Consider the following 24882-nt stretch of genomic DNA (forward strand, 5'->3'; position numbering starts at 1 on the left):
ATGGCCTGAAAAAGTTGGCTGCCAGTCAGAGGGTTCCTTTCAAGCCTCATTGCAAACAGGGAATAAATGGGAGGCCTCTGTGATCATTTGGAGAGTGGAGGAGAAGCATCCTTATATCCTAATGCCTGCTGGGGAGGTGGACACAGAGCTGATCCTGTTAAGCAAGAGTGCAGGCTTGGGATCATTTCCTTAACTGCATGGTGTCAAGAGATCATGAGCAACACACCTTTTGCTTGGCAGACCGCAGCGGTTGAAGTAACGGCTGAAGTCTTTACAAGGCTAATGCTGGGTGGTCAAGCTGTGTGGAGTTGCTGCCTATGTATGGATTATGTATTGAGTAAGACATGGCATTCAGTTGCTGGTGGAGGGGGGGACTGTAGCTCAGTGGCAGAGCACCTGAACGTCCCTGGTTGAACCCCTAGCATCTCCAAGTACAGCTGACAGGTTCCTGTCTGAAACCCTAGTGGAGAGCCCCTGCTGGTGCAGATGCCATTATTTTTGCCATCATAATACTATCTTTATCATTAACATGACTGGAATTCATATCCTTCCTTCTCCACAAGGCTCCAGGGAAGGTCACAACAACATGCAAATACAATTTACAAATGGAAGAACGGGGTGGGTCCTAAAACATACCTCTAATATCAAAGGCCAGGTTAAAGAGTTGTGTCTTCAGCAGGTAACAGCAGCAATACAGTGAAGGTGCCAAGTGTGCTTCCCTGGGGAGGGAATTCTGCAGCTTTAGGGCTGCTGATGGCCCAGTCATCTGACTCTTTATAAGCAGTTTCCTAGGTTTGTGCTTTCCACAGTTATTCATGCTGGTGTTATGTTTTCTTTCCTTCCTCCAGATCTCCTGCCGTTGTTGTTGCAACATAACTGGGGTCTTCCAGGTAAGTGGCATGTCTTGGTTTCGTGTTGTTGTCATTCATATCACAAATGACAGTATTTCCTGGGAAGTTTTGAATTGGGGAAGGGGGAGGATAGTGCCCCTCAATTTTCCACCTCCTTAATGGAAGGAGATGGGATTTAAGCTTTTCTTAGAACTTATTATTCGTTTCAGAATAACACAACCTGATACCACACACTTTGCTTATGTTATTTATTTTATTTTAAAGCATTCATAAACTTAATCAAGATATAAGTCGTAGTGTTGTTTTTGTTTAAGAAAAAATAGAAGCCCCGTGGCACTGAATTTACAAATGTTTATAACCTTTATGTTCTTCCTAAAACAAAAAAGTACCCTTATTTACAGTGATTTTAGATTTTGTTAGTATCGTATTGGTATCTTTTGAAGCATTTTGTAAATATGTTCACTACTCGTGGTTTTATGTTTCACCTCAGGGAGTTTTATTTCTGCAAGCAAGAGCAGAAATAGTGTTCCCATTGCAGTGGTTTCGAACACTAGTTTCAGAACTGCATTGGCCCCCGAGGGCTGCTTTGAAGGAATCCCACATGAAGGCATGACTTAAGCAAAAAATATTCAGTAACATGCTTTCCCAGACTTTTCACCATTTCTTTGTCTGTTAAAATACCAGTGTCGGGCCACCTGTTGCAAGACTTCTTAGACAAACTCAAAAAAGTCAGCTCAGAAAAAAACAGAGGCATGTTCTGAAACACTGAGATTTCCTATATCACTCATTTGAAGTGGTAAAGGGGCTGTCATAAAAAAATATAATAAATGCAGGAGTAGGATTTATGGTGGTGAGAAAGGAAAAATCTTTAGTTGCTGGGTGCTGTTGGCACCAGAAATTCAGCGATCTAGCTTTACGCAGTAATATATTTACTCTCCAAGAATCAGAGGATACAGTATTTGTGAATTCCCTCTACTATGAGCTAGATCTTTTTGTCCAGGATCCTATTCTGGGGTTCAGGATCCTGTCCTGGACACTGTACTACTCCTGAAGCCATGCACACCTTTGGTATATTATTTTTAGCATTCCAAGAGATGGTCCCTCTGTTTCTTTTACTGCATCCCTCACATCTGGCTGCTGCGGAGACAAAAGCTTTTCTGGCTGTAAAAGATGCAGAGTCAGGAGTTAAAAGTTTTTCCGGGTAGAGAGATAGTGATTGGCTGGGGCGGGGAGTAGTTGTTGGGCATGTATAATTGGTGGTGGTGAAGCTTCTCACATGGGTTGGCTGAGCTGCCTTGTAATGTTGTGGAATGTTGCTCCAGCAGGGCAGGGAACAACTGTTGGAATGCTTGCAGTCGCTGTCTGGCTTCTGTGACGGAAGGGGCAATGGTCAAGAGACAGACAAACATGTAAACCTCACCTGGAGTGACTAGAAGAGCAGAAATAAGTTGTGGGCCAAGCTAAGGAGAGCAGGGGCTTATTGGATTTTGAATAAATCAGTTTCTGATTTCTAAGTCCTAATTCACATCTTGGCTGGGAGGTTCTGTGACTGGAGCAGAGAGAAATGACTTATAGTCCTTGTTTCCTGGCTTCACAGTGTCGGTGGAGGGTGAGGTCATTGATTTCTGGTGGATGTGGATCCTGCTGTACTGCCTCTCCCTGTTGTGGGGATTTCCCCTGTCTTGGGAGAGTTCTCTAGCTTCTCAGGTTGATCCGCCCTGCATTTTAATTCTTTTTTAATAGCCCGGGCGCAGGTAACACAGGGGTTACTGATTCTGCCAAGCAAAACAGATGGGTCAGGCCACAGTTTTGGAGGGGTGGGGCCTCTGTCCCTGCACAGTGGAAAAGGCAGTTACCATCTGCTGCCAAGCTTGGCTGGACTTTGCTTGTGCCTGTGACTTAATCTAGTAGAAAAAGAAAAATTCCTGTATTGCTTCAAAGCTTGGATCGGGAAATCCCCAAGTTTGGGAGGGGGAAGTTGACTCCCAGAGGAAACAGTGTGAGAGGACAGAGTAAAAACAGGGCCCCTTTTGACAAGGGGGGGGGGAGCAGGAGGGGACACACATAGGCCTGCCTGTGTGACTTTGGGAACATTCCTTTCTCTGTCCAGACAGAAAGTTGGCAGGCAGTTCTTAATTTTCAGGGAAAGTACCTTTTGTTGTTGCTGCAAATCCCAGCAAGGGACAACTGCATTTAGGGGGATTGGAATAAGGTGGAGAGGCTGTTTCTTCTTTCTCTCTTAAATGAAAAGTATTGAGAGTCAGCCGTTCGCAAGGGCACCTTGCCCACCACCAAGAGGGCTCAGGCTTCTGATAACACTCGCATTCATTTAAAAACCACTGTATGAAATGCCTCAAAGCAATTTGTTATTAACAATATTTTTTTAAAAATCATATATGAAACGATTCCAAATCCACATTCGAGGGGCGGGGAGCACAAAAGGCTCATTGAAAAAGGAAAACCTTCAGTGGCGTCAAAAATACAGTGGTATCTTGGGTTAAGTACTTAATTCGTTCCGGAGGTCTGTTCTTAACCTGAAACTGTTCTTAACATGAAGCTGCCAGAGCACAATTTCTGTTCTCATCCTGAAGCAAAGTTCTTAACCCGAGGTACTATTTCTGGGTTAGCAGAGTCTGTAACCTGAAATACATTACCACTGTATGTATTTATCATGAGCTTCTCTCCCAAAAGCCATTCCCCTCCGCTCGAATGTTGGATCTAGTTGGGGGAAAGAAAGTCTGTATGCACTGACACAGCTGTTTAGAGCTGACAGCTAGCGCTGGGGTGTGGCTTGGATTAAAGCCCCATCTCAGTGCTATACATGCATTACTTATTTTACTCATTCATTGCATTTATATACCTGCTTTTTTTCAAGGGGGTGTACGTGGTTCTCCCCGTCATTTAATCCTCACAACAGCCCGGTGTGGCAGGTTAGGTACACAGTCATGGCTTTCCCACCCACACCCCACATCCCGAGAATCCTGGGAACTGTAGGTGGTGTTTTTTTTAAGGGTGCTGAGGGTTGTTAGGAGACCCCTGTTTCTCCTCACAGAGCCACAATTCTCTGAATTCCAAGTGAAGAGGGGTTGACTGTCGAGCCATGCTGGGAACTGAACCTCTGGGAGGGAAATAGGGGTCTCCCCATAGCTCGTATCCCTCTTAACAAACTACAGTTCCCAGGATTCTTTGGGGGAAGCTGTGTGTGCTTAAAGTGGTATGGTGCTGCTTTAAATGTGTAGTGCAGATGAGGGATAAACCGGAGATGGGGAAGTCGTTACTCTCCAGATGTTCCTGGACTAAGGTTCCCATTTCCCCTGACCATTGGGCATGCCTGCCAAGGCTGATGAGAGCTGGAGCCCAGCAATGCCTGGAAAGTCACAGGTTCCCCATCCTTGCTTCAGACCATATTCTGGGGGTCCCAGCACCATCTCCCCATTGCGGGATTAAAGCCTGGCACCAAAGAGAAATTGAATTAACTTCGGAGAGAAGCCTGTCATTTTCATTTTAGGAATGGGGTGGCTTTCATTAATAGCTCATTTTTTATTTAGCAAGGTTTCTGTAATATGATAAAAACAGTAGGCGTAATGCAGTTCTCAAAATACAGATAAAATCAACAGGTGTGAGAGCAAATAAACTAACAGTGATAAAATTGCATGTCTTAGCAGGCTGTGCTACACAACAAAAACAATTTTGGCCGGTGTTGAAAGCAGTGCAATGCAGGTGCCTGACTAACATTAGTATTATTTGCTATTGATGAGGTGATTATCACTGAAAGAATCGAAGCACTTGGATTTGTTGGTGTGAGCTCACACCTCCAGTGTTGGTGAGAATCTGTGTATAGGGCATTGTATTTTATTATTATTTTTTGTATGTAACTTACCTGTTAGTGTTTCCCTGTTTTGTGTTTGTAATGCTTGCCCTTGAAAATAATAAAAATTTCTACATACACACACACACAGAGAGAGAGAGAGAGAGAGAGAGAGAGAGAGAGAGAAGTATTTATCAACTGCAGCCTGGCTTGTTTCAAAAACACACAATAGCCAAGTGTTTCTGGCTTCTGTAGGGGAGTGTCTCTTGATTCTCTTGATCTCTCCACCTGAGAGTCCTGTTTTAATTGCTGATTCTGTGGGATTGATTCATTGTGTATTTTAATCATGGATGCTTTTCATGTTTTAGTGGGGGTGCGTTCACATTTTCATGTCTGCACACCTGTTTTTTATGCTCTGAAAACCACTTTGAATCCTGTTTTCTCATTGAGTGGTGTATAAATAAAAAACGACAACAATTGGTAGGATTTACTAACAATTTATTTAATACTAATATAGGTGTATCTTTTGTCTCCCTCCAGACCCTCCCGCAAGCAGCACTCCTGTCGTGGAGATAATTGAACAGCCCAAGCAGCGCGGCATGCGCTTCCGCTATCAGTGCGAAGGGCGGTTGGCTGGCTCCATTCCCGGGGAACGCAGCACAGACACCACCAAGACCCACCCCACCATCAAGGTCAGCCCCACAGCACTTGGGAGTGGGGTGGGGGGTTCTTCTAGAAATAAGTGTTACTTAGAAGTCTTTGGGGGGTTGAGGGATTGAAGCAGGGCTTGTATGTGTGGCCATGGGAGTGTGAATTTCAGAATAAAAGGCATCGTTTTAAGGATACAGTCATACCTAGGATTACAGACGCTTCAGATTGCATTTTTTCGGGTTACGGACCCGCCAAAACCCGAAAGTACCAGAATGGGTTACTTCTGGGTTTCTGCGGTCGCGCAAGCGCAGAAGCACTAAATCGCAACCCGCGCGTGCGCAGACGCGCTGCTGCAGGTTGCAAACACTGCGGGTTGCGAACATGCATCCCACACAGATCACGTTCGCAACCCGAGCATCCACTGTACTTTAATTGCCCTTTGCGGAGGTGAAGCCCCTGACGCCGACTGGTGTGCTGGCATGGAATGATCATTCCAGACTCTTGGTGAAGAAAGAGGTCATGTGTCATTCTGCGGGAGGGTAGGACTCATACCAACGGCTTGCAAGTTTCAAGAATGGAGATTCCAACTAACCATCAGGAAGACCTTTCTGACAGTAAGATCTGTATGGACAATGGAATGGACTCCCTCTGGGAGTTGTGGACTCTCCTTCATTGGAGGTTTTTGAGTGGAGGTTGGATGGCCATCTGTCACATATGATCTAGTTCAGATTCCTGCATTACAGGGGGCTGGACTGGATGACCCTCAGGGGTCCTTTCCAACTCTACAATTCTGGGGTTCTATGACGCTTGGGGGGTTTCAGGCAGCCCTACCTGGAGATGCCAGTGGGGATTGAATCGTGCAAGGCAGTTGCTGTACCTGCCACTGAGCTACATATCCCCATTTCTGCAGCGCAGGGAAGGCCGTACGACCCTACTCTGCAAGGTTACTGTGAACACTGGACTTAAGAGATGCTGAAGCAACAGCAGCAGCTCTCCAGGGTTTCAGGGGCGCAAGGTGTCTCTCCCAGTCCTTCCTGGAGATGCCATTGGGGGTGGAGCCAAGGGCCCCCACAAGCCAAGCAGATGCTCTGCCTCTGAGCTGCAGCCTTTGCCACACATCAACTCCCCGCCTTTTGCTTTCAGATCCACAACTATACAGGCCCAGGCAAGGTCCGCATTTCGCTGGTCACCAAGGAGGTCCCCTACCGGCCCCACCCGCACGACTTGGTGGGGAAGGACTGCAAAGAAGGCTATTATGAAGCAGAGCTGTCTCCGGAGCGCTCCATCCACAGGTGAGCGGATGTGGGAAGGGGAGAGAGCTGGGTATCTGCCCCCCCCCGGTCTTTTTCTCTGGCCATTTGGGAGGATGATTTGGGGGTGGGTGTTTGTTTATTTGCATCAACCGCTAGCCATTGCCGTCTGCGAACAAAAGTGCAACCATAAGCACAACTTGAGGGATGAAGCTGCCAAACTAAATGAACAACTGCAGTGTCTCAGAGAGCGTATCTTTGCCCAGCCCTACGCAAAGATGCCTTTGGGGTTGAACCTGGGGCCTTCTGTGTGCAAAGCAGGTGTGCTCACTGCTGAGCTACTGCCCTTCCGCGACCACTGCAGCTGCAAAGTCCCAAAATAAAAAACTACGCAGGTTAAAACCCAAGAGGAGGTAGTTGTGGGCCATGTTTTGACGGCGGCTGCTTGAAGCTCTGCAGGTTTCACTGTCGGCCATTTAACCTTGATCTGCGAGGAGAAAAGTTAGCGTGAAAAGCAGCCGGGCGGCCCAGTGCAAGTGGGGCGCTTGGCTCTTTACACGGGAGTCTGTACAAAGAATAAAGCAAGCTTAGATGGGCCAATGTTAAGAGCATCACCATCTCCACGTGAAGGTCGATGATTTGGGGATCTTCCTCGCTGGTGTTTGGGGAAGCAGCCGTGCTTCTCACCCGATGCCTTTCACCTCCTCGTGCCTCCCTCTCCCCCCTCCCTCCAAGCTGCACACTGACCCCTGCCTGCTCCATGTGCTCCTTCCCAGCTTCCAGAACTTGGGAATCCAATGCGTGCGGAAACGAGACCTGGACAAGGCCGTGGCCAAGCGGATGGAAACCAACAACAACCCGTTCAATGGTGAGGAGCGCTGTCGGCCGTGACAGTGGTCAAGGGCTTTGTGGGGGGCAGGGGTGTGTTGTTGGAACGTGAGAAGCTGTCTTGGACTAGCTCAGACTATTTCTCCCACCTAGCTGTGCATGTGATGACCAGCAATGCTGCTTTGGAGCCTCCAGCAGAGAAAGGCCTTTTTTGCAACCTGCTGTCTCAGAAATGCTGCAATGCCAAGCCCGGGGATGAAATGCGGCCCCCCAGGCCTCCTTGTTTGGCTCTTGGGGCTCTCCCTAGACCATGCCCCTCACTCACCCTGATTCACACTGTTCTAGACCAGCTAGAATGTGCCCTTGAACTCTGATAATGCCTCTTGCCAGGATGGAGAGGGGTGTGCAGGTGTGCCTAGAAACTAGCCTTCTGTAGAAATCTAAAATTCACACCTGATGTTCTGCCCACTCTTTTGCTTCTGGCCCTGACAGTCCCTGGCATGTGGCCCCCAGAAGATTGCCCAGGAGGGAATCTGGCCCTCCGGCTGAAAAGGGTTTCCTATCCCTGTAAAAGCAGCAGCTAAGCCCAACCATCGTCAGCAGCTAAGCCCTCCAGGCTCAGATTTGCATTCATTGCTCTGTCTTCTACTGGCATACGGTCCCTGAAATGTTGCGCAGGAGGGAATATGCACCTCAAGCTGAAAACAGTTGACCCACCCCTGTGCTGCCTCATTCTCTTTAATTGTCATTTCCAGGGGTTGAACCATCTAGATGCAGGTGCACAATTTTTACTTCCCTTTTCTAGACTTAACTGTATATTTCTTGCTTTCTCTCTCCCTCCCCGCCTGCCCCTGATTCCAGTGTCCATGGAAGAGCTAAAAGGAGACTATGACCTGAACGCGGTTCGGCTCTGTTTCCAGGTGTGGATTCAGGATGCAGGCAGTGGGCGCTTGGTCCAGCTGCCCCTGGCAATCTCACAGCCCATCTATGACAATCGTGAGTGCTAACGGGGGGTGGCTCTGATGCACACCGCTACCTTTATTAGAGAGGGAGGGACCAACCAGGGATGGACGGTGGAGCAGACCCAACACTGATCATTCATTGGTTTTTGGTTTTCGCATCCTGCTCTATCTGAGGGTCCCAGAGCAACTTAACAGCAGCTTCTTCATCCAACAAGTAAATAATTCTATCCCTGAGGAAATGGAATGGATGCAGATCAGAGTTAGGTGCACTAACTACTTGATTGGAATTAATAGGGCTTCCGTTAAATCATGATTTGGAAACCCTGGAGAGCTGCTGCCAGTCAGTGCAGGCAGTTCTGAGCTTGATGGACCAATGGTCTGACCAGTATAAGGCAGCTTCAGATGTCCCTTTTTAATTCGGTCCTTTGTTCAGAATCATGAGGACTGGGATATTTATTTTTCAACAAAAGGTCCACAGTGGTGGAGCACCTGTTTTGCATGCAAAAGTTACCCAGTTCAATCCCTGGCATCTCCAAGTAGGCTGCCTGATACCCTGGAGAGCCACTGCCAGTCAGTGTATTCCGTACTGAGCTAGATGGACCAATGGTCTCCATAACACAGCCTCTTGTATTCCCTCACTGCCACCGAGTCATTAAGACGGCCCCGGCGCCCTCTCTTTCTCCAGGTGCTCCCAACACAGCCGAGTTGAAGATCTGCCGTGTGAACCGCAATTCAGGGAGCTGCCTGGGTGGAGACGAGATCTTCCTCCTCTGTGACAAGGTCCAGAAAGGTAAGAGATGCCTCCCTTTTCAGTGCAGGGTTTTACTTCCATTGGCCACCTTGGGCTTTGGAAGAGATGTAGAGGTCAAGCCTTGGAAGAGGCTGCAAAGGACTTCTGGACAACAGCAGCAAGGGTTCAACTTTTCATGTGTGTTTTCCTTTCATGGTGTTGTTGTTGTTTTGTTGTTGCTGTTGCTGTTCTTATTCTTAAGGCAGTTTTTAGTGTAGTGGGGAAAACTCAAAAAGCCCTTCCAGCCACATCTTTGCTCATAACAATGACTGAAACCATTTCTAAAGCCTCCTGTGTCTGCCAACCCTTTAAAAATCCTCCCTAACTTAAGCATTTTTAAATGCAGGCTCACTATAGTCACCATGTGGCCAAACTGACCTTTTCGCTTCCAGCACTGTTTGCCCACTTCAGTCCTGGGCTTTTCTGTGAGGTTTGCCCTGATGTCACAGCATCTCGCCCAATGGCAGGCAACTTCAAGGAGTCAGCTGATATATTCAAAATGTTAAAAAGTCTTCCACATTTTGTTTGGTGTGTGTATATGGGTATTTTGGCCTGTTGCCTTCAAAAAGTGCTGTTGGCCATTTCTCAGTTTGGGAACAGGAGATGATTCCACATTTGTGGTGAAAGGAAGTAAGACCAGGTGTTGGTATTTCCCATTTTGTTCTTTCCCCCACCCTTCACACCAGCAAGGGGTAGCAACAACCACCAACCTGGATGGCTTTAAAAGAGGGTGAGACTCGGTTCACCCTCCACTGTTGGAGGCAGAATGCTTCTGAGTACCAGTTGCCAGAAATCACAATTGGGGAGAGCACTGTTGCATTTGGGACTTGCTTTCAGGCTTCCTATTGGAGCACCAGGCCGGCCACTGTGAGAACAGGATGCTGGACTAGATGGGTGATTGGCCTGATCCAGTTTCAGGACTCTCCTTGTGTTCTTACATTCTCAGTGAGTCTGAACCCCTCAATCCTCCCCCCCTCGCTTCCTTTGCAGAGGACATCGAAGTCCGCTTCTTCAAGGACTCTTGGGAGGCAAAGGGCTCCTTCTCCCAAGCCGACGTCCATCGCCAAGTGGCCATTGTATTCAAGACCCCGCCGTACATGGACCAAACCCTTCGGGAGCCAGTGACAGTCCAGATGCAGCTGCGTCGCCCATCCGACAAGGAAGTCAGTGGGCCCATGGAGTTCCGCTATCTTCCTGATGAAGGTATGTCCTCTCTTGCATGCTCTGGTTCTAAGCTCTATGAGTTTAGGGTCAAAGCTTTCAGCTGTGAGCCAGCTCAGAAACTCAGATGTATGTTAGGTGCCAAAGGGCTTCCTGAACCAGGGTTACAGTTGCCAAAACAGAATGCCTAGTTTTCATTTTGGGGCCCGGTGGCTCAAAAGACATACTTTTCAATGTGAATTTTTGCTTCCTGAAATAAAGTTCTGATTGCGCAGATGAAATACCACAGAGAGAATTTGAAAGGGTGTGTTGCTAGTGTGTGAAAGCAGGCAAGATCCAAGGATCCCCAGGGATGCGCCTCCAGGTGGTGGAGACGTCAGGTGCCATCCTGGCACCCGGGCATCTTCACTTGCTCACAAGTGGCCAAAAGTCAGGTGCAAAATGCGCCCAGTGCCTGGCGAATTTCAAACGCCGCTGTGAGTGTGCAGGCGTGATTCCCTGACTCCAGCTCTCCGGTTACTCAGTCGTTGCCTATGATTGGAGAGTACATTATCAGCTCCCTTTCAAAGCAAATGTGTCCTTATTCTCCCCCTCCCCTTTCCTTTTGGACAGGTGACTACAATCGTATTGACGAGAAACGCAAACGGACCCTTGGCACCTTCAAGAACTTTGTTCAGAAAACACCCTTTGCAGGTAGGGCTCGAGTTAGAGGGGTAGAAGAAAAGGGTGGTGTGGCTGGTTGAAGAACCTTCAAGGGGGTGAGACATTGGCGACTGGGCCCCATTTGGGACTGTTGGGGCAGAAGACAGGGAGACCAACAGGAAAATAGAGCCCAGAGCCCATGGCAGGTGGAGCCTACTCCTTCTAGTTTTGTCCCCATCCTCCTCCTCCAACCAAGTTCTGCAAGAGCAGGGCTGTGGAGGAATATCCCAGCAGGCAGAGCCACCCTGTGAGTTGCTTGCAAGTAAAAAGGCAGGCAGATGGAATGGCTGAGGCTGAGGGGGCCACGCCCTGCTCTTCTTAGTACACTGGCCTCCAACAGAGAGGAGCACAGGAGGTGGAATACCTTGGAATCTCATGAGACCTGGGTTTGATGTTGCAGGGGGGATACTGCTTCCTCTATAGCTCAGTAAATAAGAGCTCACACTTTCCATAGAGTCCAGGTTCAGTCCCTGGCATCTCCTTTTGGGAGGATCAGGGATCAGGTGATGGGAAAGGAGCCCCTCCCTCTGCCAGTCAGAACAGGCAATACTAAGCAAGACAGACGAAGAGTCCCCCTCACGGTGAGGGTTCTTCCGGTGTCCATACATGGGGGGGGGGTTGAAGCCTTGCTGGGCTCTTGGGAGGATTTTGCATGTTCTGACCCCTTCCGTTCCCTCCCAACAGTCGGAGCTCCAGAACCTCGCTCCCAGCGCCGCATTGCTGTTCCCAAACATGGCCTGGCCCGGCCCAACATCAGCGGTGAGGAATGCCTAACCTTTCCTTTCATGTAACCCTTCTGTCAAGTTAACAGCTTGCTTACGAGGAAAATTGGTCTGGCTGGGAATCTTGTCCCATGACGTCAATATGGACTAGCATCTTAGGAGTTGTATATGTTCTGTTCAAACTGTTGGTTGGCATTCAGCTCCTGTCCACCCTTCCGCCCGCTTAAAGGAGAAGGGAAAGGGGCTTTTTAAACCTGTGCTCATTGGCAGACGAGTGGAGATTAAATCCTGCTACCTAGGCTGCAAGATCCTGTTTTCTACTGGGAACAGAGCAGTGCACCCAAAGCAGGATTGAACCCTGTCCTCCAACCCAACAGCTGGCATCACCATTGGTGTCAGTGGGTGTGATGGGCCAAATTGGACCCCACGGCAGGCCGAGATTGACTCATGGTCTGAAGGCTCCCCACCCTTGCTCTAAGCTATTTATATTCTGTGCTTTCAAAAGAAAAACATGTAACACAATCTGGCAGTTTCCCCCATTGAATGATGATTGGAACTGTTGCTGGGGGAGGGGGCACAGAGCATCCGCCTTGCATGCTGAAGGTCCCAGGTTCAATCTCCAATGGCGTCTCCAGGTGGGCCTGGGAAAGACTCCCTGCCTAAAACCCTGGAGAACTGCTGCTGCCAGTCAGAGCGTAGACAGTACTGAGTGAGATGGGCCCCAGTGAATCTGGCTCAGCAGAAGGCAGCTTCCTATTGGCTTGCTTCTAGGATTTCACTAGGAAACATACACTTATAAAGTCCACAATCACAGCATTTAAAACTAGAAACTTGTTGGCAAGTTGTTGTTGTTGTTTTTGAAAGAGAGAAAGAAAATGCCACATCTGAGTGGATGTTGCAGCACTGGCTCCCAGCAAAATCTTGGGAATGCACTTCTTCCCTCCCTTTCCCTTAACACAGTATTTCCCAAACTTGGGTCTCCATCTGTTATTGGACTACAACTCCCATCATCCCTAGCTGGGAAGACCAGTGGTCAGGGATGATGAGAATTGTAGTCTGGAAACTCAAGTTTGGGAAACTCTGCCTTAACACATACTAGGTGTTTACATTGGCGCCGAGGTTGCTTCTTAATTTCCAAACCATGGCTGGTGGGCAGATCCTGCACCAGCTCTGAGATCCTCTGGCCGGTAAACCCTGGCCAGCTGGGGGTCCAGGAAGGTCAGGAGGCCCTGGCGCTTCTCTCACTGATGCAAGAGTGCTGATGTGTCCTTTGCCGTCATCCTCTCTCTCGGATTTTCCTTGCAGGTGTCCCAGGAATCATGGGAGCATCAGGGCAAACCCCACTGCCCACCTCCAAACCCCAGGCCATGGTGCACCCTTCTCCCGCCTACTTCACGGGGCCCAGCCATGCCCCACTTCCAGCGGCGGCGGCTCCTCCGGTCGCAGCTGCGCAGTCCAGCTTCAGCACGGTGAACATGGAAGATCTGTCGGGCCTGGGCGTGAGCCATCGGGTCCAGCCCTCCGAGTCGGAGGCCGAGGCCAGCATTGCAGACGCCATCCTGCACCTCCACTTCGCAGAGGATGCTGGGGGCATGGAGCTCGGGGGGATCCTGGATGATGCCCCCTACGCCAGCCTGGAGGGGATCAACACAGCCGAGTTCTGCCAGCTCCTCACAGAAGGGGCCGCCCAGCAAGCACTCCAGGACAACCAAGGCACTCTGCTGACCTATCCAGAGTCAATCAGCCGCCTGGTGTCCCAGCGGAGAGCCCAAGGGGAGCCCAGTGGAGGGGGCGGTGGCGGCGGCTCAGGTGCCAGCTGCTACAATGGCCTTCCGGGGGCCCTTCCTGCTGAGGAAAGCTTTTCCTCTATGGTAGATCTTGACTTGAACTCTCTTCTGAACCAGCTGAACTCATAAGGGTGGAGTCACAGGACCACCAGCTTCTGTCCCTGGGCTCCAGATCCCGGGTGGCCCCTCTTTGTTTGCGTAGACTTTGCCAACTTAACTCTCCCCCTCTCTGGTGGTCCCCCCCCCTGGATGGACCATCCTTCAAGGATGTGTTTGGGTGGGGGCAACCTCTAGGTTCTTGGAACATGAGGTTTTTATAGGCCTGGACCATTGCTTTTAGGCAGAGGCGAGGTCTCTTTCCTCCCCGCCACCAGTGAAGTGGGCGTTCTACATTTGGTAACACGGCGGAGCCAGTTCTCGCTTCCCTACTGAAGGCTTGTTTTCCTTCCAGAACTATGGAGCTGTGTGTGTTTTTGACTGTTTGAAGGGGAAGAATCTCTCCTCCTTACCATGGTTGCCTTCTGAAAACTCGCCAGCTGGCACCTCCTCCTCCTCATGCCAAACAAAACATTATTAAGGGGGAGCAGAAGCTCAGAAGCCTTAAAGAACTGTGCCAGCAAGCAAAAAAAATCAGCAGGTCAAACCTGTTTCTAACCTTTTTATGAAAAGCCACACAGTTCTAAATGCTACAGTAGCCGTACCAGGATATTTTAAAAGCAAAGCTACTTCTGTACTGTTTCCGGAGTGCCTTAAAGCATTGCCCAAGGTTCTTCTGGTGGGTGAGGCCTTCCTGGTGAAACCCTACAGCCATCTCCAGGGCCGTGAGGGTTTGTCCCTTCTGCCCATGTTTGAAGAGGCGGGAAGAGTTGGGATCGTTTGTTGGTCCTTTGCTGTAGAAGGAATAGCTTAACTCTAGCAGGCTGTTGTGGGTAGACAGACATGGGACTTGTGGTGGCAAAACACAGGCTATTTTTCAACCTTGGTGTCCTTGGCCTTAACTGGGGATTTGTGTCAGTCTCTGTGGCACGCGCACAGGACTTCTTCCTCTTAAGATAAGGGGTTTTTTAAAAGCCAGAAAGAGCAACAAGGCTGTGAGGGGTAAGCCAGCCTCGTGGATGAAAGGGATGCAGACCCAGTCATTCTGCTCTAGGCCTGCACCTTGCCTGCCAGTGGCGGGGGGTGAGGGGGGAATAAAACAATGGGAAATCGCATGAGGATGTGGGCGGCGACTTCTTTTTCCATACTGAAGCCAACTCTGAGCCTTTCCGCTCAGAAAATATGTCGTTACTATAAGGGGGTGCAATGGGACATTTGGTGCCTTTCTGTTGCAGGCTTTGTTTGGCCCTTGGCCTGCTCAGTTTCCTCTTAGGGTGAGGGCTTGAGACCCTCCATGTGAACCCAGTGCTTGCCAGCCCCCAAATCATGCCACCCCTCCAAAGAAAAGCAAGACAGTTCAGGCCACGTAGAGGGAAGACAAGCTAGCAGGAAGCAGGATGATCTTCCCCTTCCTCAGTGGGAAGACAGACCAAAAGCCTCAGATGGCTGAACTCAGACACAAGGTCTAAAACGGAAGAGAGATCCAGTTATCCCAGGTTAGGATGCAGCCTGCTGCCAACAGGGTCTGGTGGGGAAAGCAGCTGCCAAGCCGGCAGGGGCAGCCAAGGTTATGTCCAGGGTGGGGGTGGGATTACGCATTGTTTTTTAAATACTATTTGCTGCATTTTTTAAAGGGTGGGTGGGTGTGTCAAGATAGTTAACCACTTAAGTGCTGTTATTGGTCCACAGTTGTCTCACTCTTCTTTTTTTGTTATCTGATGTGGCAATTCTTGCTTTCTTCTTCCTATAGCAGGTTCCTAAAAATAAACTGAAGCCTCAGCCTGGCAGTTTTCTTTTTATCGTGGAATTGGGGTGTGGTTTCCGTAAGGACTTGTGGAAGGAGGATCTGGGAACTGTGGCCTTAATTTGCAGGCAATGTCACCTCAAACCAGTATTGGTATTCTCCCCACCCCCACCCCACCCCAGTCACATAACATCCAGAAGCCATGGGGACTATTAGGTTCTTAAGGGGGCAAATTGGGAGCCTTCCCCCAGGAAGCTGTCATGTCCCATCACTCCTGACCATTGACTATGTTGACTGGTGCCGATGGGAAGTACAATCCAAAACATCTATCTGGTTGGCATCAGGCTGGGGTAGTGCATTATCATTTAGAAGCATGGATAAACCCTATTGTGCTGCTTTTTAAAACAAAAAACAGCTTAGTAATTCCTTATTTTTTCTCGCCTCCTGGGCTGTTGTATAACTGCACACCAAAAGAACACTGGAGCATAGGTGTGCCTGCACACCAAAGGAACACTGGAGCATAGGTGTGCACACCGTATAGGTGTGCCTGTTTTCTTTCAGGTTGTATAATTTATTGTGATGTTCTGATTTTTCATTTTGGCTTTGCTGGTGCGAAGAGTGTTACATTAAGCACCCAGCCTCTTTGCATCTTGCTCAGCCAGCCTTCTTGGCTCCTAAGCTTCTCCCTCCCATTTCCCAGCTGATCAGAATATTTTTGTTTAATGGAAAGAGGTTCTGGAACCAAAGCCATTTTCTTTTATTACTTTTGCCTGCACACCCATAGAATTATGACACTTATGAACACTTACCGTATCTAGCTTTTCTTCCAAAACATTAAATAAGATATCCCTATCCACATGTACAATTTGCATGAATCAAGCAGGGAAGTAGAAGGTGCGGTTTATACATGCATCATGCTCTTTCCTTAAGCCCAGGCGTGGGACAACTTAGGGCTCTCTAGATATTGCTGGACCCCCAGTTCCCACTTTCCCTGGGCTTCTTTGGCCATGCTGTCTGGGGTTGATGGCAGCCATGTGCCCCTGAAACAACCTTACATTTGTATCTTGAAGGGGAGAAGCTTCACAAAAAAATCCCCAAACAAACTGCCCTCAGTTAGAAAGGCTACCTGAAATGGTAGTTGCATGCACAAGCTAGAAAGCAAATTCTGACTACTGGACAGCTGCTTCACATAATTCATTTTGTGGTATGACTGGTTATTTGAAGAGCACGGACAGGGTTCACCATAGTGCAAGAATGTTCAGGTCCTTCAGTTCCCGTAATGCAGAAACGTAGGAAGTTGCCTTATACTGTGTCAGAACAATGATTCCTCTTTCAGTACTGTTTACACTGACTGGCAGCAGCTCTTTGGGCTTTCAGTCGAGGGACATTGCCAGCTCCGCTTGGAGATGTCATTGGGGACTGAATCTACTGCTAAACCACAGCCCTTCCCCTCTCAAGGATAAGCATACTTAGTCTGTATAATAAGGTTGCCCTATTTCAAAAAGTTAAAATCCAGACAAAAAGTTGAGGTGTTTGTTTGTTTGTTTGTTTTGCAAAATCTAAAAAATGGAAGTTGAGCTTTTTGGGGGGAATTCACCAAAATATTGATTTCTGACATGAGTTGCCATATGTCCGGGTTTTCCAGGACAATTTCAGCCATTTCCACCCAGACACTGCTTCTGACTGCCGTATTCTGGCCATGTCCGGCAAATTCCAGACCTATGGCAACCCTAGTATAGAAGCCTCTTTAAAAATTCAGTTTCCTGAGTAGGAACTAGCTTTAAACTGCAAGTGAGGCAATTCAAAGACTGGTGCCAGCTGGCCTGCTTGCCTCTTCCATTTCTATTCTCTCTTCCCACACACTCTCCTGGCAATAAACATTCAGCAAGAAGACAAAATCACTTTATTTTTTAAAAACCTATTTTACAGGTAGGCAAGTGCTGCTGAATCAAATTTATTTTCCACAGCCTCAAGAGGAAAGAAATGTTGAGAGACATTCCCTTAAATGAGTAAAACTTGTTCTCCCAACACATTTTGTTGGGATAGTGTCTATGTTTAGCCCCTCTTTCAAAACTACACAGCACCTCCCTGGTGAACCATTAGTAGTTTCTGATGAAAAACTTCCCTAGAAACTACTTTTCCCAGGCATTATGGCAGGCCTGGGGAACCTGTGGCAAGATTAGATGAAACTGTTGGAAGCAAGAATATCCAAATTTTTGTGTTTCACCGAACTCCCCATAGTCCGCTTAGATTATTCTACAAGATGGGAATGTTTTGCATTGTTAGAAAGTATGCCGCCTCTTAGCACAGAGGTAGCCAAACCCTCCAGGTGTTTTAGACTAAAACTCCCATCAGCCTCACTCAACATGGTGAATGGTCAAGGATGCTGGGCGTTGCAGACCAAAGCATTTGGAAGACACCATGTTGGGTATTCATATCCTAAACATGCAAGGATTTGTCAAATAAGAGATCATTTGACTTGCCACCCCTTTTCTTTTTGACTGCTACAGCAATCTTTCTACTGACCTGTCATGAAATGGGAGTGTGTGCATTTATTTTGATACCCAAAGTCACTGGGGAAGGGGATATGAAAGCATACGCACAGGCAACTGAAGAAGAAGTGCAGTGATGCACTCCTAGTAAGAAGTTCTTGAAAACAAGGAAGGCAGCACATTCCATTAAAAGATAAATTCAGGTGTCCTTAAATGTGGCTGCAGGAAGACCAATGCAGGCAGCTGCCACCCAGTGCTGAAATCCTGCCTCCAGCATCCCTGCCGGCCTGTGCTTGGCAACTGTAATGTGGTCTCTCTGAGGGGGAGCGAAAGGGGAGGGGCACTGGGACTTGTAGCTCCCAGCCACAACACCATTCCCCTGGAAGGGCCACACATCCAAAGGAACACATTTTAAGTCACTTCCATGTTGTTCACTTTGTTGGTGATGCGCGAACGCCGAGGGATACATTCCAAATCAAACTTACTTTCGTAGATGGTGGGGCAAAGGTGCCAGCGGTTGTCTCGGTAGATGCCCAAGTAGGTATAAACATCAGGCTTGTAGGACAACAAGCATTTGACCCCTGTGGTGCGGATCACAGCATCGGCCATCAGCACCTGCTCCTCATTTGTGAAGTCGTCTGTGTATACACAGATGACCTGCTTGCGCTCCGAGTCGGGGCAGCAGGGGCTGACCTTGGCCACGCCAATGCGCCCGTCGAGCACTGCACGGGCAATGCCACACCAGGCATGGTCCACCTTGAAGCCACTATCCAGGTGCATGAGCCACTTCCCGGTCAGCACTCGCCGGTTCAGCGCCAGCTCCTTGACCATGTCGAAGGTGATGTGGCGCCCGCTGGCTTGCAGCAGCTCCCAGTCCTCCTGCAGCCCTACCACATCGCCAGCTTCAGGACAGAAACGGGGCCCATACACTGCTATCCAACCCACCGGCTCAGCATTGCACTCGGGGTCACCAAACCGGGACACACGGGACGGTTGGTAGGTCTGCAGCCACTCCTCGAATTCGGCCCGGGGAGTCTTGCGAGCATCAAAAACTACCCAGGGGTCCATATCTGCCGCCATGGACTCAGCAGCCAGCTGCTCTGCTGCAAAAGCACCTTCCTTCCCTGTCTTATCATCCTGGCTGGACATGGCACTGCAGGGCACCTGACAAGGAGAGGTCAAAGCAAAATGTAATAAACAAGAGGCAGCCTGCCTGGTCCCTGCTGTCATATATCCTAGCTTGCAATGTTTCCTTCCTTCATACAACCAGCCAACAAGACAAATTCTCTACACAGTCCCATTTTACAGATTAAAGAATTGAGGCCAAGCCTCACTCGCCCTGAAGTCATTACCAAACGTGTCCAGTAACTGTTTATCTGTAACTGTAACCCAGCTTGGAATTTATAAAACAGGAATTCCAGAGTGAGCAGTAGCAACTGAAGTTCACCACCACCACACATACTGGGCAGTATGGTGCAGAACACTAGCCTTGGATGTGAGACCTGGCTGCAAACCCCAGCTCAGCAGGCAGCCTTCTACATAAAGTTACTAGCTCTCTTCTTGATCAGCCTCAAAACCTTGTTGCAAGGATAACAGAAGAGCAACATGTACTAGAAGAAGGGAGAGGCGCATGTCTGAAACACTGAAGAGCCTCTGCCAGTCAATTTAATACTGAGTGAGATGCACCAAGGGTCTCAGTATAAGGCAGCTTCCTCCATTCCAACCACAATACGTTCCAAGTAGTAAAAATGGAATACAAATAGTTAAACATTTTGTATACACACACACAACCCTTTCAAGCACTACACACCAAGGGTTGGATCCAGGCTTAGTCACTGAATTCAGTAAAGTTTAAGTTAGTAATGGCTTAACATTATCAATGTAAAAGCATCAGTATAGTTTAATGCATGGGGATGGTAGCTCAGGCCCACCAGCCAAATGCAGCCTTCCAGACTTGGCTATCTGGCCCTCTGATCTATTCCCCAATCCAGACCCTTCACTCAACCTGCTTCTCACTACAAACGTTTCTGCCTGGATTTCGGGCTTTCGAATTTTAGCAGCGCCCTGTGAGGTGCCAAAATTTGGTGCATATCCCCGCCACTCAACTTCATCCTACTTAATTGTTGTGGCATCCCTCACAGTGCCCTCACAGCCTGGTTCCAGTGCAGGCAAACCTGCTCCCCTAAATCTGCCTCTGCAAGATGGGATGTGCTTTTGAACTGCTTGTCTGGATGGAAGATACGGAGGGGTGTGCAACTAGCCTACTGTGCAAAGGTAAAATCTGCATTTCAGCCCACATTTGCCTCTGGCTTTGCTCATCATTGCCATGTGGCCCAGAAAGGAACGTGACCCCTTTAGCTGCTGATAAAGGTTTCCCACCCCTGCCTTTAAGATATAGTTACCATTTACCAAGGCAACACTAACTGCAGCAACGCAAAGGGTGCTCCAAAGACATTTTTAATTGTGGAGGGGAACCTACAAAAACTAACCACATGCAGACCTACGCAGCTCCTCACTTAGGGGCCGTTTTAGGCAGCATTAAATTTTAGTCTAAGGAAGGAATAGCAATAAGCTGGTTGCAGAAGGAGCGTGGCTGTTAAAAACAACAACACTGCAGTGACTAAAGAAATTGCCAGTGTCAGCTGGTGTGTTAAGGAGTCGCCCAAAGGAGCTTATGGGAAAGGGTGAGGAGTATGCCAAAAATAAAAATTAAGCAAGACCCATCCAGGAAGTTTCCCCCTCGCTTAGGGCTGATAACACTCGCCTACCTTGCAGGGGTGCTCAGCGCAACAAGAAGCTTAATGGAGGCGAAGCATTCCGAGCACCGCAAAGCAAACCGTTACTGGCAATGACTGCAGTGAGCGGCAGGCGTTGGAATAAACAGGCAAACGGGAGCCCCCTCCATTCTCTGACCCTCCCCGGCGAGACAGAGGAGCGCGAGAGAGCGGGCCTCTCCTGGCCCCTCCAGAGAAGCCGCCGCCGCCGCCGCCGCCGGAGCCCCTTTCGCAGCAGCCCCGCCTGGAGTGGCGTTGCCTTACCAACGGCCTGGCGTAGGCGGCCGGGCGCGCGGCACAGCCCGGAAGTTATGCGGGGAATGCATTGGAGGGGGGACAGGAAGTGCCGGGGAACTGAGGTAAGGGAAGTGAGGTAAGGGAACCAAAGTTTTTTTGCTATCTTCCGAAAAAAAAGGGGCTTCTTTTTTTGCGCTTCCCAGTATTTGAGGATTATTATCTCTTCGTCCCAAACCTAAAATATCTGAGGGCACGGGGGTGGGTTTAAAACACATCTCCTCTCACAAATGGCAACCCGCCATGTTGGGCATTGTTTCCTAGGGGCGTCCGGAGTGGTGCCGGTCTAGCAGTTGGCTTCTCTATGGAGCAACAGCCCCCCTCTAAAATGTGCTCAGGCTGTTAAGAGGGCGGGGTGTTTGTGTGTGTATCGCGCGCGGAGGATTCCATTTTATACCGGAAGTGACGCAGAAGGGCTGATTTCTCCCCCCCCCGCTTTCTTCCGGATTGCGCCTAAGTGTTTTGAGTTTTGTTGAGAGGTGGGTCCCTATCGCTCTAGGCGCAGCTACGTTGAAATCCCTTCGTAGTTTACACTGGGGAATAAAGCGGAAAACCAGTTTAGATGTGATGTTAAGAGCTCCGTTGGCATCGCAGCCCTTCATGGTATAACCACGGCTCCCCAGCCCGCCCATCTGCAGTGCGGGGATCAGAGCACTGGACTTCCTGGCAGTGCTCTCCTGAAACATCACCCACCCACCCACACAAGTACCCGCGATGCGAGGATAATATCATTGCAGGGCTGTTGTAAGCCTCACTTTCAGCCACTGGGAAGAACTGGGAATGTTATTGGAGGGTGGGGTGTAAATTCCTTAAATAAAACAATTTAAGGATGGAAGCATTGGGCTGCTCTGCATTCTGAGCTTCTCAGCCACACACACTACTGCAATATAAAGATGACAACATTCCAGGGCAGATGTAAGCCACAGGCTCTAAAAGCCTAGGGTAACGGGGCAAACAGGGCCACATGGCTGTCACTTAGAGCCGCTCTCTCACACACATGTCCAAATGTTTAAAAAGGACAACCACAGGGCTACCTTGGAATCCCCTCATAAGAATATAAAAGTGGCCCGTCTAGCCCATCATCCTGTTCTCACTGTGGCAATCTAGATACCTCTGGGAAGCCTCCAAGCAGGATCTGAATGCAACAGCAACTCTCCCCACTTCTGACTCCCAGCAAATGGTATTCAAAATCAGTGGCATACTTTCTACATGGTGGAGGCAGAACATAGCCATTGTAGCTGGCAGCTCAGCCAAAGCCACTGCCACCTCACCATCAATATAGGGATAATAACTACGGGCTGTATTTGCATTTGTGGCACAGTGCTTTAAAAAACTAAAGTCATGTTTCATTCCTGCTACTACTCCCCCCACCCTTCTTTTGTATGAATGGTTGGTTGATTGAGTTCTTGGTTTAGGTTTGGGGCTCCTCAGTGCCCTCCTCCGCCTTGAAATTGCCCACTTGCTCTCAGCCTCTTGCATCGGGGTCCAGTTCCCTTTGTGGCCCAGAGAAAGATGGCAGATAGTGATCAAACCATTGCAATTGCTTTTCCTTCTGTTTTTTTTTAAAAAAGATTTTTATTGGATTTTCTCAAATTGTATAATAACAAAACAAAACATTAATACAAACAAACAAACAAAAACAAACACAAAAAACAAGTATACTTTCAATCCCTTATTTTCTTGTAACTTACTTCCCCGACTTTCTCATACCTCCCCTTTCTGTGTTCCAATTCCCAAATTTTAATTCAGCAAATCCTCTTCCTTATTATCCATTTAAATTTTTTAACCTTTCTCTTCTTTTTACTTAATCATTACAGCTAGAAACCGCATAATTTCAAAACCAACGTCATTCTAACATTCAATAATTTTACAATGTTTCCTAAGATAGTCCTTAAATTTCAATTGCTTTTCCTTCTGCTCGCTCCTATTGCTTTGCTGCCCCCACTTTGGAAGTGAATGGAATGGAATGGCAATGGAAGCAGGAGCAGCAGGAACAGCATTGTCCCCTCCCCTCAGGCACTGGCAGGTGCTAGATGTTGCCAACTCCTGACTTCAGACCTTGGGAAGGGCGTGCTGTTCCCCTATCACAACTGGGCTAAAATCCTGCATTTCTCTGTTCTTTCTGAAATACAGCTGCTACTTTTATTTTGCAGGAAAAGGGGGAAATTTAGCATCAAAACTAACTGGCAAGTCTCATCTGACAAATGAATAAGCAGTCTACTGTTTTGTTCAGTCTGCGCTACAAGTGAGCAGAGCTAGCATACAGGTCCAAAGTGGCATTCCTCAGCTTCTTTTTTAAAGTAAAAAGCTTGTATATAATAAAACAAGCTGGAAAGCTTTGATTGGTCACAGAGGCCTGGTTTTTGGGGGGACCGAGGGGGTGGTTTGCTGGATCAGAAATGGCAAGCTTAGAATCACACCTTTAAATTGTTTATGTACAGTACACAAATCGTGCAGGAAAAATGGTTTTTGCTACTTTGGGTGCAGAATGAATTGAGTACACAGTACATCTGAAACTGGTTTTAAGCTCAGTATCCCAACAGTCTAGATTTCCCCAACACTGCCACTCAGGAAACCTAGTAACCCGTAGGTCAGAAAGTCTTTACATCAGATCTCAGATCAATTCCTGAAGATACCAGGGCGTTGTAGGCAAGCTGTCTCTCTCACTGCACTGACACTGTGACATACCTTATAAGTTTGTCATAAGTGTTTCAATCCAGCTAATGACACTGTTGTTGGAATGGAAACAACAGAGCAATCCTGTGTATTGAAGGCGATGGAAGCTGCCCCACATTATTTGTTTTCTTCTACATATATATTCTGTCATTTCTCCATCGTGGAACCTAAGGTGGCGTACAAGGGTTCCCCATCCAGGCAGGAACCAACCAAAAGCTGCTTATTTTCTGCAGGTGCCTTGTGCTTTTGGACAATACTTTTTATCATTGTACTTTTCACATAGCAAAAGAAGCTGCCTTTGGTTTTCCTTTTGGATTGAAAAGCAGGGCAGAAATTAATTCAAAATTTTAAAATAAATATACTTTTCAGGCAAGCCTTTATAACATAAGGCTGATCTCATGCCCACTTACCTGGGAACAAGGCCCATTGAACCCAGTGGGACTTCTTTCTGGGAATACAGAAAGATTGTGCTTTAACAAGTAAAGAACTTATTTACGGGTAAGCCTGTGCAGAAGGATTGCAGCCTTATATCAATTTATCTATCTGTTAATGGCAGCTGTCTTGTACAGTACACAAATGAATTTTTTAAATTGCTGCTATCATTTGATTGTTACATCATAGTTGTTGCCCTTTCTTTCTTTCTTTCTTTCTTTTTTCTTTCATCTTTGGGCAGCTATTTTATGAACATTTACTTGACAGTCATCCTCGTTGGACACAGTGGGACTCCCTTCTCAAGTAAGCATGATTAAGCCCCTTAAATGGCAAACTACTTCGAAGCGGGATAGCATGAGACTCTTAAGACCAGGGTCGTGGGTTGGAGCCCCACGCTGGGCAAAAAGATTCCTGCATTGCAGGGGGGTGGCCTAGATGACCCTCGGGGTCCCCATGCTCCTAGGAAACGAGTCGTGCGTGCATGTGGCTCAGAAGCTCCCTCTCCATCCCCCTTCGAGCTTCTACTTTGGGTGGGGGGCGGAGGGAGTCTCCTGCTTACCTAACTTTGAACTCGAGTCTAGGGGGTGGAGGCCTTCCAGAAGTGGTTACCCCGCCCCGCTACTCCCACCACCCCTGACCAATGGCCCTGCTGGCCGGCGGGGTTGATGGGAGTTTGCAGGCAAACGGCCTGTGCGGAGCCCCCGGTTCCCCCATCTCCGCTTTGCGGGTGGGCTGGGGGCTCCCGCTTTGTGCGCTAGTTCCTTGACGTGGCAGGCAAGCCAGCCTTTGCTGCCCTTTTGCTCCTTCTGTTCCGCGGGCACCGCAGGATGTGTGTCTACTGATGGTTTGTTTTTATGAATGG

General features: G+C 48.4%; 2 protein-coding genes across 3 annotated transcripts in view; one reads left to right on the top strand and one right to left on the bottom strand.

The window, feature by feature from the left end:
- The window catches only part of RELA (RELA proto-oncogene, NF-kB subunit), a 30315-nt gene extending 14923 nt beyond the window's left edge, over positions 1–15392 (top strand). The window contains exons 2-11 of the mRNA XM_082202789.1: positions 849–890; positions 5200–5351; positions 6454–6602; positions 7337–7428; positions 8250–8384; positions 9036–9140; positions 10131–10343; positions 10914–10994; positions 11688–11762; positions 13031–15392. Coding sequence (XP_082058915.1) covers positions 849–890; positions 5200–5351; positions 6454–6602; positions 7337–7428; positions 8250–8384; positions 9036–9140; positions 10131–10343; positions 10914–10994; positions 11688–11762; positions 13031–13641 — 1655 coding nt within the window. The 3' untranslated portion in view covers positions 13642–15392. The remainder of the gene's footprint in view (positions 1–848; positions 891–5199; positions 5352–6453; positions 6603–7336; positions 7429–8249; positions 8385–9035; positions 9141–10130; positions 10344–10913; positions 10995–11687; positions 11763–13030) is intronic.
- A 1849-nt stretch (positions 15393–17241) lies between these two features.
- Positions 17242–20753, bottom strand: LOC309520871 (UPF0696 protein C11orf68 homolog). Of its 2 annotated transcripts, none has more exons than XM_082202846.1 (2): positions 20613–20753; positions 17242–19008 (listed from the first exon to the last, which is right to left on the bottom strand). In XM_082202846.1, exon 2 carries the CDS (start codon positions 18991–18993, stop codon positions 18256–18258), a length of 738 nt encoding a protein of 245 aa, XP_082058972.1. In that variant the 5' UTR covers positions 18994–19008; positions 20613–20753; the 3' UTR covers positions 17242–18255. The 2 variants fall into 2 exon arrangements, with proteins under 2 accessions (XP_082058972.1, XP_082058973.1); XM_082202847.1 differs by having other exon boundaries at positions 17242–18997; positions 20603–20707.
- Between the last annotated feature and the right edge of the window lie 4129 nt (positions 20754–24882).

The sequence above is a fragment of the Podarcis vaucheri genome (genome assembly GCF_965113315.1).
Source record: "Podarcis vaucheri genome assembly, chromosome: 16".
NCBI classification, from domain to species: domain Eukaryota; kingdom Metazoa; phylum Chordata; class Lepidosauria; order Squamata; family Lacertidae; genus Podarcis; species Podarcis vaucheri.

What these genes read in the sequence shown, in the direction of transcription:
- LOC309520871 (XM_082202846.1), bottom strand. Translation starts at nt 18,993, where the DNA reads ATGTCCAGCCAGGATGATAAGACAGGGAAGGAAGGTGCTTTTGCAGCA.